We start from the raw sequence: 15,619 nt of genomic DNA on the forward strand, positions 1-15,619 counted from the left end.
GTTTTTGCTCTATGAATTATTTCGTAGTGTCTTTAGCTAAAGTAAACTGACAGTGTGGGCTGTTATTTCTCAGCACCTAATGATCTTTTTTAGCTCTCCAGTAAACCAGTCTCATTGAGCAGTAACACCACTGGCCTTTATCCATTTAAATCTAATGGAGAGTTTTAGTTATTCAAGAACTGTGCTGTAATGTAATCTGCAATCTTAACCACTAAGTACAACCCAAAGCAGCAATTAAACAATGGTGTTTGTGTTTGATATTGATTGATGCTGTAATGTAGTCCAGTTCCTACCTTCCAGGCTGGTCTGGGTATTTCTGTTTTGTGTACGACTCCAATGATGCGTAGACCTTTTCCCTCAGGCCCTCGACCTCTGGTGGGTTTGAAAGACCTTTTGCATCTGAAACAAATATAGTACATACTCTGACTCAGACACAAGCACAAAGTAACCCCTCCTGACCTCCTATAGAACATCTACCTCTGTACATGAGACCAAACAGAAATGAAAGCCACAGTATCCCAAAATCTGTGTCTTTCCTGGACATTGCATTGGTGATTGGAGGCTGAACTGACCTGGGTTGAAGAGGACGATGGCTCGCAAGCAGCCCAGCTCCGTCTTATCCATCTGCATATCTTTCATTTTGGATACCAACTCTGTCAGAACTCTGCAGGAGATCAAAAGAATAACATTAAAGAGTTTTAACATTGTAGGTGAATGAATCAATAACTAAAATATATGCACTTTGCCCCCATTTCTAAGTACATATTTGTTTTATTTCTCAAAGACTAAAAATTCTACTTAACTTGAGTGATGCCACAAGATTGTATGTGAGAAACTAAAATGCCTTGTTTTCAAGGAAACCAACAGACAAATGTTACGTATGATACAATATGATATGATAAGATACGATATGATACAATACACTTTATTGTCCCTGTAGGGAAATTTGTCTTGGTCTTATCATATAGCTGCCTCTGTAGTACTAATAATAAAAAACAAACAACATGTAAACACGGCAACACATACTGTAGCATATCACAACCACAAATTAAACAGATTACACATATTGCACAACCACTCGCATCATATCAGAAATCTTTTACACAACCTCACACATCATATCATGAATCTATTGCACAACCCTGCAGCCTCATGAGTATGTGTGCAAGCCACATTTTTAACAGTTAACCATGACTAATTTTTGCCTTATCCACTACCTACCTATCAAAGATGGAGCCCACTCCAGCACTGTGGGCGCTGCTTCTGTGGACGTGGAGGCCCGTAGCCAATAAGATGCCATCTTTTACCGTGACTGAGCGATGCGAGAACGAGGCGATAAGCAGCTCATTCCAGCCTGGAAGCAAAAAGCAAACAACTGTGATCTCTCCATCGTTTTTGTCTATCCCTTCGTCACAGTATTTCTCAAGTTCCTGTAAATGATACATGTTATTATTTCTGGGGACAAAATGAGATCTGCCAAAAAAAAAAAAGACTTGATAGGTCTGTAATGCGACTTCTTCTTTCAGGCCTGTGTGTGAAATCTCTCACCAGCAGAGGTCAGTGCTGGTGTGGCTGCAAACCGCACTGTTGGGACTTGGCAAATAGTCTGGTTATATTTGGTTTCACTGCTCCATTTAACTAGATGGCAAAAATATGTTGAGCAAATGTAAAAGACTTAAATAGACTGCTTGCTGGAGAATGAATAACTACCCTGAAGGCACACCACCACCAACACCACTATGAGGACAAAGGGTTGTAGAAAGGCCTGCTCACTCTGAAATGTACGTGTTTATCTTTGCATGCACATTAAGGTATGTAGATATACAGTTTGTTTGAACTTGGAGGTTTTCAGACCATGTCTTTTCCATGCATTCTTGCATGGTTGTGTTTTTGTGTGTTTACCTGCTCGTAATAAGATGACTTGGTCATCAAGGGGGAGTTCGGAGAAGTGCGGGATCCTCTTGGCCCACTCCACTAAGGTGAAGAGCTGCTTGTCTGCTGCTTGGCAGATATTGGTGACGGGGTCGTTGGTCTGGAGAGAAACAAGGAGCAAAGTAGAACACTAATTAGCAATAAAGTTAGCTGATAAGTGACATCTAAACTGGCCTAACAACAGTTAGTGAGCAGGAGCAGTTGTGCCTACTTTGGGTGCTTTGTAAACCAACAATTTCCTCTCAAGACTTGTGATGTATTTTTGATATTCACATGCATACAGGGACAGAAAGACTAGATTAAAGACACCATTCTGATACACTGTCAACAAAATCTGAACGTTATAAGCTTCAGATGGTGGGGTTTCTTTTGCAGGACTGTTTAATGAGATTTTACAGGTGTACCCAAAAAATGAGCAACTCAGCATCTACTTAATAATAATAATAATAATAATAATAATAATAATAATAATAATAATAATGTTACTTGTATAACACTTTTCATACAAAAAAATGCAAAGTGCTTTACAGCAAAAGAAATTACATACAGCAAGTGCTTCACATCAAGAAAGACATAAAAGGCATAAAATTAACATAAAAACATGTAAATGTACGGTAAACGGGTAAAACTTTTTGATATAAGATAAAAGAAAGTGAAAATAGAATGTATAATAAAGTAAAGTAAAATAAAAACAAAGTTTAAACATAGAATACATAGAATGTATAAAATCAAGTAAAATTCAACATTTTAAAAAAAGTGCAGTAGTGCATAAGTGCGCAGCAGACTGAGACAAAAGCTAATTAAAGGCTAAGTGAAGAAATACGTTTCGGTAATGTGTTCCATAGTCTTGGGGCATAATTGGCAAAGGCTGCATCCCCAATTTTCTTTCAGCTGTTGCTGGGAATGTTTAATAAACAACCAGCAGATGATCGCAGTGTTCTTGAAGGCAGATAGTTAACAAGGGAGTTAGCAATGTAACTTTGTCCTAGCTCATTAAGGGCTTTGTATATGAGGAGAAAGACCTTAAAGTCAATTCTAAATGTTACAGGAAGCCAGTGCAGAGCAACTAAAACTGGACGGATGTGTTCTCTCCTCTTGGTTCTGGTTAATAGCTGAGCTGCAGAGTTTTGAATGAGCTGAAGTCTCTCAGTGTTTTTTTCCAGAGGCCAGTAAAAAGTGCATTACAGTAATCAAGTCAGCTTGAAATGAAGGCATGAATCAGTTTTTCTTCTTCTTTTTAATTTATGAATGGTTGTTCTATGTTTCTAAGTTGGAAAAATGATGTTTTCGTCAACTTGTTAACGTTGGACCTAGCCTAGACTTGTAACCTCAGATTTAATCCAAGGAGCTAATTATTACTTCACTGTTAATTTATTACTGCACAGCATGATAATAAACAAACACAGACTTAGCAGCAACTGTCAGCAGATTATAAAAGCAGCACACAGACGGTAGCTGGTTTAAATTATTGAGTAACAGCAGAGCTTGGATTCAATCCCAGACAGCTCTGTTTATTATTTATCTTTCTTTAGTTTATTAATCATAAAAACATTTCAATCTAGCAATTCATGCATCTGCCTCATCAGTGTTGAGGGATTTATTTTCATTTGGACTGATCATATTCTATCGTCCAGTTTCAAATCTAAATACATTATTGATGGGATTGTACTCAGGCAGGGACAAATCAAGCTCAGCGTCTGTGACTCTTACTGAGTTGCCGGGGCTACCGTCGCTGTACGTCTCTGTTTTGGGCTCCACAGCCAGCTCAGCATCCAGGATCTTGTCCACAGGCATGTCCTCATTGAAACTGCTAGTAGATTCCACCTCATTCTCCCCCCGCTCCTTCCCACGCTGCCGCTCTTCCTGCACCGCTGCAAACACACAAGCACATAAGATCAAACCGCTCACGGACTGGATGCCAGCGAAACCATAATATCACTAATGTTAACTCTGCATTTCACAACATTAATACAACCCTACAGTTTTAAGATAAGCAGTTCTAAGCTGGATAAAGTGTTTTTTTACATCACTAATATATTCTGTATACACTTATTCAAGCATTTCACTGAGGCTATACCACACTTACTGTAAATTTAATGAAATATTCAAATGCAAAACACTACTTTATGGCTGTAACAATACATTAAACAGAAATTTAAAGATGTGCATCTTTGGGCATTCATGGAATTTAGCCAAACATGTTCAGCATCTTTGGAAACTTTCGGATCTTGATCTGAATTTAAAATAAAGTTCTGCAGGGTTGAACATTACTTGTCCACACAACATGCACTTGTAACAACAGCTCTGTGGATTTGAAGAGGTTAAAGGACACAGGTCAGCAGCTCATGTCCATATCTATCCTTAAGCATGAACCTGTATCTTACACATGCACACACACCTTCTCTTTTCATGCCCATGGCCAGGCACTTCTGATAGCGACAATATTGGCAGCGGTTTCGCTGGCGCTTGTCAATCAGGCACTCCTTGCTGTCTCGACATGTGTAGGTTAGATCTTTGCGGACGGTCCTCTTAAAGAAGCCTTTGCATCCCTCGCAGCTGTACACGCCATAGTGCTTTCCTGCAAAACAGAGCAAACAATAATACTACATTATAGCTGTCCATAGAAAGAATATAACGAAAAAGGTTCACTATGTAGACTGATGAAAATACAGTATGTTGCTTTCACACAGGGAAAAAACATTGAAAAATACAGATTTTCGCAACAGGTAAAATACACTGACAAACCTGACAAAATGCCTGATAAATAACCTTGAAGTCAATCTGTCTATGTAGTCTCATCTGTCCTACAGTCCTGTGGTGAGTGGGAGTGTAGATTTGTTTGCCCATCCCTTTCCCCATCCTCACTCTCTAACATTACCTGAGGAGCGGTCCCCACATATGGCGCAGATGTGCTTTGACATCCCCCCGGGGCTTGTACACTGGTAGTTGATGTTTCCCAGATTCTGTAGGCCCGGCGGAGGCTTGATGTCCTCTGAGCTGCTAACACTGTTCATAGAATTCATCTGAGGATGACAGGAAGCAACAGAAGAGAGAGAACAGAGAGAGTTGAAGCTGAGGCGGCCAGATCTGAACGGAACAGAGGAGGAGAGGAAGCAGAGGGCAAAGTAAAAGTGAAAAGTGTTTGGCAGTCTCATGACATTCTCTCCCTTCCTCTATTTTCTCATTTTGTCTTCCGCTCGGCTCACCCATGTTTTTTTCTCCCCACCCACACGCTTTAATGTGAAAGTGTCTCAGGGTGCGCGGGAGGGGCTTCTGTCGGAGGCTTGTCATACAGGTTTTTTTAATGTTTGTTGACAGAGAGAGGCGTACCCCAAGGGGAGTCACGTGGACAGAAAGTGTAGTTCACAAACACAAACAGCAGAGGGCACTCATGTGCAGTAGGAAATGGTGAGATGTTGAAATGTTGACACTATGAATAAACAATGTACAGTTTGTTTTAGCATCCCTAATTTTCATTTTGGAGACGTATCAGCTACTTTTAATGGTGTCCCAAGTGGTTTCACAACAATTCACACCTACATAAAGGTGGTGACTCGCACTGCAATATGAGGTCTCACATGTGACCTTAAGACACCCCATGAGACATAAAGGTGTAAATGACCCACTGAGGTTAAAATAACTGCGATTCCCAACCACTCAGAAGAGCTAATGAAGCCTCTTGAACGAGACATGAAACATGGTCAACACCAGGCAACAAGTCCAGTTTTCCTTTGACCTCTTCATATCTCTCTCTGTGTCTTATCATCTCCTTGCCCCTTGACCCTCTCCCACTGGTGGGAGCCGAGCAGGGCGCATACTTGTGCGGCACATTTATGTTTGTTTAGTTGTTTACGTGCAAACATCTGGACTCCAACTGGAAACAACAAGGCTAACCTACATATGCCCTCACGTCCCATATATGTTTGATGCAACATGACATATAGGACATCCTTCCCACAGTCACCTCAGGCTTTTCCTATCACTTATTTACGATGTGCACTCTCTTTGGAATATCCCCTAATGGCAGACTGAACTCAGGCCTCTGCAGCTGTTAACTTACAGCAGAGGAGAGTGTACAAGAGATTTTTTGTTTCTGTCTTTAAGTTCTCTCTGAGCATACGAGTTGTCTACCCAGCCACCACCCCATCCCAATGTAGATGCCACCCCCCGCTGGTATCACGCTAACTGCTGAGTCAGTGGTGAGCAGCTATTCCTCTTCAGCGCACTCGTCAACACAGTTTTCACAAATAATTAATTTCACACATGTACAGCTAAAAAATGAAAACAACAAATTGTGTGTCGTGCATTCAAACAGTTGTTCAGATGTAAACGCTGGTTCAGACGGATAACATACTGCTGTAGAAGAAGGCTACAAGCACTGAATATGGATTATTGATGCATCATACATTCTTTATATAACACATGGTATGAAGAACATACTGCGTCATATATATATAAGGTTTATTCAGGCCTTTAATGGGCCAGACCTGCTTCTCCACTGTTCAGTGAAAATGTTTTATGTTTGAGATGACCTTTTGAAAATCTAACCAAACTCATTTGTTTGCATTGGGCAACCATGTAGTTTTGAGCTTACAGTTTTTCTCAATTGCTTACACACTATAACTGCTCCTGTTAACTAAACATCCCAAACCATGACGCCATCTACCAAGGCCCATTTCCCAGACCTATAAACACTATTCCCCTGTTTTCACTCATGTGCTTATTTAGAAAGCACTGGCATTCAATATCATTAACTCGAGTCATCACAGCTGGAACCCAATTAACATACAATTCCCCAGGTGGAAACACTAAGAGCCAAAATTGTTCACACACCAATCAGAACCTCAGGATAGATAGATAAAAGGGCCATGAGTCAGTTCACTTGTTTTGGAACAATGGATCCACAAAGTCCTGAGGAAGAATAAATGTGATTTCTTAATGCACAAACTGTGTTTCTCATTTGTTTAATTTGGTAAATACATGGAACTTATTTTACTGTATTCTTTATCAGCTGCATATCTGCATATTTTTACATTTACTTTTTCACTCAATTTCAATTTATTTTACTACAGTACGTTAAGGAATTTTGAAACTTTATACATGTGTTGTGTCTTTATATTGTGTTCATCATGTAAAGAGGTTGTTCTGGATGAAGTGGCATGATTCACTGTAGTATCAGGTTTTTACGGTAGTGTTTTGAATTGATCTCACCAGTGTGTAATGGCTGTGTTGTAGTGTGTATGTGTGTATTTGATGTCTTTTGTGTGATGTCTGTAGGCAAACTTTGGTTTACATGTAAGACTACATGGTTATGAGTGGAGAGTTTGGATTTGACATGGAAGTTTAGAGTTTGTGAAGATGAGTGTGCAGTTATGCATTTGTGTTTAGACTTTTGGGAAATGAAGCTTAATTTCAAGAAATGTGTCTAAGGAATCGATAAAAACTGTAATATGGAGCTTTAAAGGCACAATCAGTGATAGAAATAGAGCAAATAGACCTGAAAAGATTAGTCAATTATTCAATTAGTTGACTGACAACAAATTAATCAGCAAATTTTCTGATAAACAGTTCATGATTTAAGTCATTTTAAGCAAAAATGACTAAAAAAATCATTAAAAAAAAAATCCTTATCAAATTGTAATATTTGCTCATTTTCTTGGTCCTCTATGATTTTAAACTACACATCTTTGAGTTTTGTACTGTTGGTTGGACAGAATCTGCAATTAAGATAAGTCAACTTTGGAAAATAGTGATGGACATTTTTTACTTTTCTCTGATATTTTAGGGCCCAAATGATTCATCAAGATTAATTGAGAAAATAATCATTAGTTGCAGCCCTAGGGTCTGTAAAAACATTAGTAAAATGACCATATTTTCAGTTGATTACAGAATACTTTATTCTTCAGTATAACTTTTCAATCATATAAGTTAATATACTGGCCATTTATAAAGTCAGAACATACTAATTAGGCCTATAAAAGGGCTGTAATAACAGGATTATAGAAGAATGTGATCCCTTGACAGAGATAGAAGCATGACCATCAACATAACAAATGCACAAGGACAATATTGAATCGTTGGCTGTTGGCGAGTGGTGAAAAGATGGTCACACCGTGGAATCATATTAAACCCGACTGTCCCTAAAGGCACAGATCCATACTGGGATTGAAGCAATGTATATCATTGTCTGCTGTGCCCTGCGGCATTGACCTCGATCCAGCCTCAGAAGCACTACATGAATGTGTGTACATGTGTTTCCGTATGTGTGGACAATCATCAAAGCACTAAGCCTTCTGGGGTTTGCAGTTCATTCAATGGACCACTTAAAGAAAGCATTTCCATTAGCTCTCTCTCTTGTAGTCAATTATACTCTACAGTAAAAAAGGGCAGTCTTGTGAGTCTTACTGTTTATTTTTATGCAATCTAAAAAGATGCAACCTCTCACAGAGAAAGGAACTGTGTTATGATCATGAACAACACTGTGGAACTATAAAAAGAGACGTAACGGGAGAAATGACAGGGGAAGAGAGAGTGTGGTGAAAAAACAGGAAGGAGAAAAATTCAGGAAGAGAAGAAATCGAGTGAAAATAGGGGCTGCTCTTTTCTCCCTCTCCTTTCTCTCAGTAATCCATTAAAGGGCTAATAGTTGGACCGTGTCTTAAGTCCCCTCGCATGATAGGAGTAACACAGAACTCAGGGATGACCTTTAGGGCGAGAAGTTTAAAGGTCAGTAGAAGGGTAGGGGAGAGAGAGGAAAGCCAAGGTATGCCAGCCAAACACATTGGATACGGCTAACCTTCAACCTCCTGTCCGCGGTCGGAGATTCCAGGAATGAAAGGCACATGATCGACCAAAGAAGATAGTTTAACGCAGATGGACCTCGCCAAGGTAGTAATCTGAACAAATATGAGCCTCTGTTGATGAAGGTGAGAGTTTAGGAGAGTTTGAGGATGAATAAAAGGTCAGTGTTGAGTTTTTTATCATTTGAAACACGTTTCAAATCACACTGTCTGGTGTTTGAAAATATCTTTCCGGATAAGACATTTTTTCACTTACTAAGGAGGTACTATACAAATATGGGAAAAGCAATAGGGTCAATTATTACTATCTTACTAAAATAATTAAATGTGGAACGCACCAAACATCATAAATGTATCATAACACTTCTGTTAATTTTAAAGACCCACTCCAGAAATGGTTTAAGAAGTATAAAAATACTCTGCTTTGAAGATGCAAGATGCCATCCATTCACATGTATGTGCATTGGATGCTTCAAGTTTCCACATCACACTTATGTAAGTTGAATACTGGACCATGATTGGCTGAAAAATAGTTGTGATGTCACAAATCATTCCCATAGGCAAACTGAGGTTGGGAAAAGGTGAGCACAAACTTTCCCCCTTCAGCAGATGAATGTGAAAACAGCCTTCGAGTGTCAAACTCTGCACATACATCATTCTGCACAGTGAAGCTCAAACATCCAACTGTAGGAACAAGAAGAAAAACACATTTTTGAGCGGAGGGGGACTTTAAGTAGAAAGGTTATGTTTCCTTTAAGCCAAAAAATTTCTTTAAATTTAAGTCCCTCTGAGGAATAAAAAGCTGTAAATCAGACAATGTCTGTAGATGACCATCAGAAACCCCAAACATTTGCTCACCTGTGGACTGCTGAGTCCAAAGTTCATGTTGGGCGTGGACGGCAGCGATATAGATGGCGAACCCAAGGATGAGGTGATGACGGGGTAGGGTGAGGCCAGGCCGTTCATTGGCGAGCCCAAGGCGGACATGGGGGACGGCAAGGGCCTGGATGTGCTGATGACTGACGGGTGGCCCACCATGCCACCCATCGGTGGGGGGTGGGAGTGGGCCGTGCTCATCGGCCCTGTAGAGTCTGTTGAGGAGAAGGAGTGATGTGTTAGGAAGAATGAGAATCACATGCAATCCAGTACAACAAATCCTATCTTTGCACTGCTTTTAATGTTTTTTGGGGGGTTTTGATACCGTGTCAAAGAAGTTATTTTTGAGTCAGTGATGGTGTTGGATTGCATTATTTTAACAGGTTTTTCTAATATTTCGTCCAACCACATTTACATACATACTGCAAGGGAGAAAGAACATTAGGATCCAAATAAATAAGATCATTATTTGGCCTCAAATACTACCTAATTAACAGGTAAATCAGTGTATGATACGAAAAAAATGAAATGCAAACAAGGCAAAGTCTAGTAAAGAATGCAATGCAAAAATACATCTTGCACAACATAACTGCAGTTTTAACTAAAGGATTGACTGGCAGTAAGCAAAGAATGATTGCAAATTCATCCAAGTAACTAAACATATGATGTATAGGAAAATTATGGTTAAACAGATAACACATACCCTTGTCAAAGTGCCACATAAAGGGATTAAACCCTGATATAGTTGATCAACAATGCAGTATGTCTTTATGCAGTCAGTGTTGTGTAAATAAGGCTACACAGAAGTGAAGCCCGCCTGATTTTGGTCAGAGGGTGCTGACTTTGCTTTGCATCCATTGATGTAAACTGACAGGCTGGCATTTACATAGATGACCTAGTTAGGAAAGCTGTCAGTCAACTGGGTAACAGGGCGTGGTGTGTAATTTCATGCATGCGCTATAGCTGTGAGGACATTCATTCATCATCCACGCAAATTGCTACAAATACCAACATACTCACACAATATGTGCGTGCAAGGACTGACATATACATACTGACACATAATTAATACGTACTGTACAGGCTGTCACAGCTTGCTCTGGTACAGACAGTAGCTCTTTGGGCTAACGTCAGTGACTCACGCAAATTAGTGAAACAAGGTTTTTTTGTAGCAAAATGTTACTGATGAAGGTTGACATACCACCATACACACACCATATGCACGTAAACATTTGGATTAGTCTGAAATGCAGAGGCTTCTGCTTGTGTGTCAGTGCACCATCCCCCCACCCACCTTTACACACACACACACGCGCATGCACACACACAGTGTGATGCTGGGCCCAATGCCGATGTTCTTAGTTAAATGTCACATTCCTGAGTGTGTGTGTGTGTATGTGTGTGTGTGTGTAAAGGTGGGTGGTAGCCGGATGTACTGACATGCAAGGAAAGGTACATGTGTTTTGGTTTCTGAAAAGGTACAAGCAAAGATAATTTTACTTTTTTTCCATTAACAAAGCTCAACAAAGTGCCCAGATTCTGCTGTTTTCAGGCACTGGAAATTTCTTATAGTGACCCTGTGATAGCCAGATGCTAATACTGTCTTGACTACTGCAGGTTTTCCCTGCATTACTAGAATCACGGCTCCTTTTGTTTTCAAAATCTGCTCAAGACACCTAACGCATCATTTTGATTGACCTTAAAGGACATATTCAAAATTATTCAAGTCTGTCTTAAAACAATATTCAGGTTTCCAAATGAACATTATAACATGCTTTTCTTGCTGTGATCATTCTTCCTGATTACACTGGCCATTAGAGGATCCCTTCATAATGTACTTTAAATATAAGTGATTTGGGACAAAATCCACAAGCCTCCTTCAGTGCAAAAATATATTCACATATTTATCAAAAGCTAATAGTCCCGCCCCCTCCATGTTAGCAAATGGGACATGAGCCAAACTAAAAAATCAAAGTACATGTCAAATAATTTTTTCCCAAAGATGGTTTTTGGCATTTTAGGTAGTTCTTATGAAACTGATGTTTGTTCAAGTGCTCATTTTTCTTATAAGGTTGTTTTTAATTAGTTATTTGATGATATAAAAAGAGGGTATGACGTCATGATTGACAGCTGTGACAGTCCCTCTCAAACCTCCGTCAGGCGGCCCGAATCTACTGCATAGACTCTGGCTCCAAATGACATCACACAAGCAAGATGGCAGCTCCTGGGGAGGAGATATTTTGTCTTTACTTTTGAACAGCAGTAGGAAGTGGAGACATTCGTCCATATTTATATACGGTCAGTGACTTTGTCCCCCATCACTTACATTGTACGCCCACTTGGAGGGGATCTTCAAATGGTCAAAATAAACAGGAGAAACTATTTCAAAAACCTTTTTCAGTGGTCATATGGGCACCTGACTATATTGTTTTAAGACAGACCTGAAGAAATGTGAATCTATCCTTTAAATATATACTGTATATTTCAAAATATTATTTTATATAACAGTAAAATATGTGAATTGTATGAAAATATCTTAACCAGTGAACAATAATGCCATTGATCGGCCCCTTGACAATACAATTAATAGCAAAGATTTACTGTTGCCTCTAACAGCCAAACAGGGTAACATTGTTTTGTCACACTGAAGAACTGAAGTTGCTGCAGATAAAATGACAATAAACAGACAACATTTTATTGACTGGCCTCTAGCTATATTTCAGATCTTTTAACCTCACATGAGCCAAATTGCTGTTTCTGCTCTTGAGACTTAACCTGACCGAGAGGTGCTCCAGCTTTGCATGGCAGCTAAATTTTTGGAAAAGACCTTTGTGAAGACTCCAGGGATCTTTCTTAAAAACCCATCTGAAGACTCTCTCTTACAAGCTTGTTTAATTTAATCATCTTTAACCAAAGGATCCCCTTTGAAGCACTGATTTTCAAGCTCAGCTCTATGTATTTGTCATCATTACATAAGGTATCCTGATCTGTGTCATTGCACCTGTCAGTATATGTTGTAGGCAGGCTCTATTTAAGACTCCAAATATTACCCTTGGTGATGCAGTCATGCATTGAAGCATTATCAAGAAAAACTAGTTTTCCCAGTTGTGAAATCAAAGTATGAATGTAGTTTTCCATTGACAAGTGTAATAGATGTACTATGATGTGTGCAAAATTGGAGAAAGTGGTCCTTTTGCCCTCTTGTGACCCTCCATTTGTAGCTTGCGTTTAGTTCTCTGAATTTTGGATTTCACACACATTACATGGTTTTTACTGTGGTTCTTTTTATTCACTGTATAACTGTGGCTTGGAATGGAATACACACAAATAAAGACGAACACTACATTTTTCTAATCTGTGATAGAAATGCCCCATTATGAGATACATTTAACGGAAACAACCAAAGTTACTACTTGCCCACAGGCAGTAGCTGTCACAGGAGCAGCTCCTGTGTAAACAAAGATTTTTTGGTGTCTACTTCTGAAAAACAATTGCTTATGTTCACAAATAGTGTGGCTGTTATTGCCTGTCAAGGTTGCTAAAGTGACTTCAGTTTGTTGGCCAAACAGAACTACTTGATAAACACTTTGCAATCGTTTGGTAATTGTTGCTCTGATACTTAACCTCTCACAGTCCACAGCCAAAATAAATAGAGTCTGCATTAGTCTCTTGTTCGCTGGATATGAGCGAGAACTCTGACTTAAAACGACATGGAAACTTTGGGTAATGCAAGACAGTTGCTTTCAGATTTCAAGGAATTGGGAAACAGGGAGGAATGTCACATCGTCTGCTTGGATGTAGCACTTTTTGCATGAAGACACATTCTGAAACATTCACTCCCTCTCTGTATGCCAAGAAACAGATGTTGTGCAACTTCCTGTTTAGCACTGAGACTATAGCCTCCACCAGCCCCCCACACCCCCCCCCTCCCACACCCCCCACCCCTTCACTCGCCCACTTTCTCCAGCCCTGAGTGATCCCTGGCAGGCAAATATGTATTGGGACCTCCCTCTCTCCCACTGAGCTGACTTCATACAAGAGATTTACTGCAAGTGAAATGCTTTAAAAGCGCTAAACTCTTTATGCTATAGTCTGCAACAAAATGTACAACCAGGATTTAAATTCAACAATGGAGGGAGTGTATTCCCAACTTTTTTGGAGTGCAGATTAATCTAATCAACAAGCTTACGTAATGGATGAGCACTGTACAGCATGTACTGTGTCTGATTTTGTGCACTGACCCCTCTCTTTATGTGCATGACAAATTCCCTTCAGGGCTCGTAAAGATCTATTCTATTCTAGAAGTGCTGAGTAGGAGACATAGTAACGGGCTATCGTCGCTCCAGCCAACAATTTGCCAACATGTTCTCGTAGGCATCAAGACCAACACGTACCCTGATTACCCAAATGTCAGACGTAAAAGATGGCAAGATAAAGGTGTTGAAATGGAGAGATCTGAAAAAGCAAAAAGACTCAGTGCAACATTTGGACCTCAGACAAATCTCCAATATGGACCATTAAAACTTAACTCACACCAGTGCGTATCTCCACATCTTTTGTACAGCAGTGTGTTTACACTTTCTCATTAACTGGAACTCATGAAAAACAAACCCTGACAAGAACTGAAAATTACTGTTTGCAATCAGTAATGCACATGCATCCAGAGACAATCCAAAGGCCAGAATCTGCTCAGTTTACAAATCTGTATTTAATTCATGTTGCTAGTAACAATCAGAGTTACATTTGTAACATATTAGGTCTTGATGAAGTGTAAATGTCTGTTATTGTAACATCTGTTTAACAGTTGACTAAAACATAAGCTGCATGTTTGAGACAAAACCAAAGATTACTGCATTTTGCCCTGAGCTGAGGATCTTTGTGGCTGCGGTACGGAGGGGAGCACAACAGCACATGGACAGTCAGCTGGTGGGATGCCTGAAAGGGAATGGCTGGCGAGGTAAGCATGCTTTGTGAAGAGAGTGTGTGTTTGTGTGTGTGTGTGTGTGGAAGGAGGCCAACATGTTCAGCAGAGGAAGCATAAATCGGCCCAGAGCGGCTCAAAGGGGCCTATCCTTGAATGACCCGCCTCAATCGGCTGTTCCATCTCCATTCTATGTAAATCATCTCCATACAAAGAAGCCTCTGGAATGCGCAGTCCGATTACACCTTTCGCAGCAGAGGAAAGTTCATTATCAAGCACCGAGGAGGTTCCCTTAAAGAAAGTCTAATAAACTCATCGTATGAAACTCGACTTCTCCCAGATTTGTTTCAGTGATTCCTGTCTGTCTTTGTTTCAGGCCGAACCTATACAGTGCTGCAGCAAGGCAAGCATCTATTTGAGAGCAAACAAACAGACAGAGAGCAGTGAAGGGCACCTTTGACCGCTGGCGTCGCAAATCAAAGGTTGCGCATTGCCAAACTCCTGACCCAAGTTCAAAAGAGTTCCTATCTGTAGCCCACAGTTACACGGATCATTCCCAGAAATGATTGCACCGAGGGGAAGTAAAACCCACAAAGTGACCCACCAGTGACTGACACGATGCTGTTAAAACAGCTGACCATTAAGGTTTGGTCTGAACTAAGGATGGACGACACCTAAAGTCTACACATATCATAATAGACAGTTACATTCATTTCATTAACAATAAATGCATCAAAATATTTTTAAATATATCAGTATATGTTTTCTTTCTTGTGTCGGTTCACTTCTGATATTTCTGTCCAGATTGATTACCATACAACAAGTTAAAGATTCTGCACATCTGGACGTAACTGTAGGCTGATGGTTTGTTAGAGGCTATTCTTAGTTTAATATTAGTTATTTATTGAAACTTGCAATATAAGTAAAAACAGTTGAGGAAGATATTGATAATGACTGTAATTTGATATATTCAGTTTTTTATTCAGTCCTAATATATCATATCTGTAGTCTTCCACAGACTACTGTATGTGCAATGACACACAAGGACACCACATGTAGGACACAAGGGTAGTGCATTGGTCAAAAAATT

General features: G+C 39.8%; 1 protein-coding gene across 5 annotated transcripts in view; it reads right to left on the minus strand.

Annotated features, from left to right (window-relative positions):
* The window catches only part of rxrgb (retinoid X receptor, gamma b), a 34,973-nt gene that overhangs the window by 799 nt on the left and 18,555 nt on the right, over positions 1 to 15,619 (minus strand). For 4 of the 5 annotated variants that reach the window (XM_044361378.1, XM_044361375.1, XM_044361377.1 and 1 more), the window contains exons 2-9: positions 9,591 to 9,823; positions 4,811 to 4,955; positions 4,331 to 4,510; positions 3,643 to 3,803; positions 1,903 to 2,032; positions 1,222 to 1,354; positions 573 to 664; positions 294 to 399 (exon numbers count right to left, since the gene is read on the minus strand). In XM_044361378.1, coding sequence (XP_044217313.1) covers positions 294 to 399; positions 573 to 664; positions 1,222 to 1,354; positions 1,903 to 2,032; positions 3,643 to 3,803; positions 4,331 to 4,510; positions 4,811 to 4,955; positions 9,591 to 9,823 — 1,180 coding nt within the window. Of the gene's footprint in view, positions 1 to 293; positions 400 to 572; positions 665 to 1,221; positions 1,355 to 1,902; positions 2,033 to 3,642; positions 3,804 to 4,330; positions 4,511 to 4,810; positions 4,956 to 8,728; positions 9,360 to 9,590; positions 9,824 to 15,619 lie in introns of those variants that run through there. The other variant, XM_044361379.1, reaches the window with a different exon arrangement.

The sequence above is a fragment of the Thunnus albacares genome, chromosome 9 (assembly GCF_914725855.1).
Source record: "Thunnus albacares chromosome 9, fThuAlb1.1, whole genome shotgun sequence".
NCBI lineage: Eukaryota > Metazoa > Chordata > Actinopteri > Scombriformes > Scombridae > Thunnus > Thunnus albacares.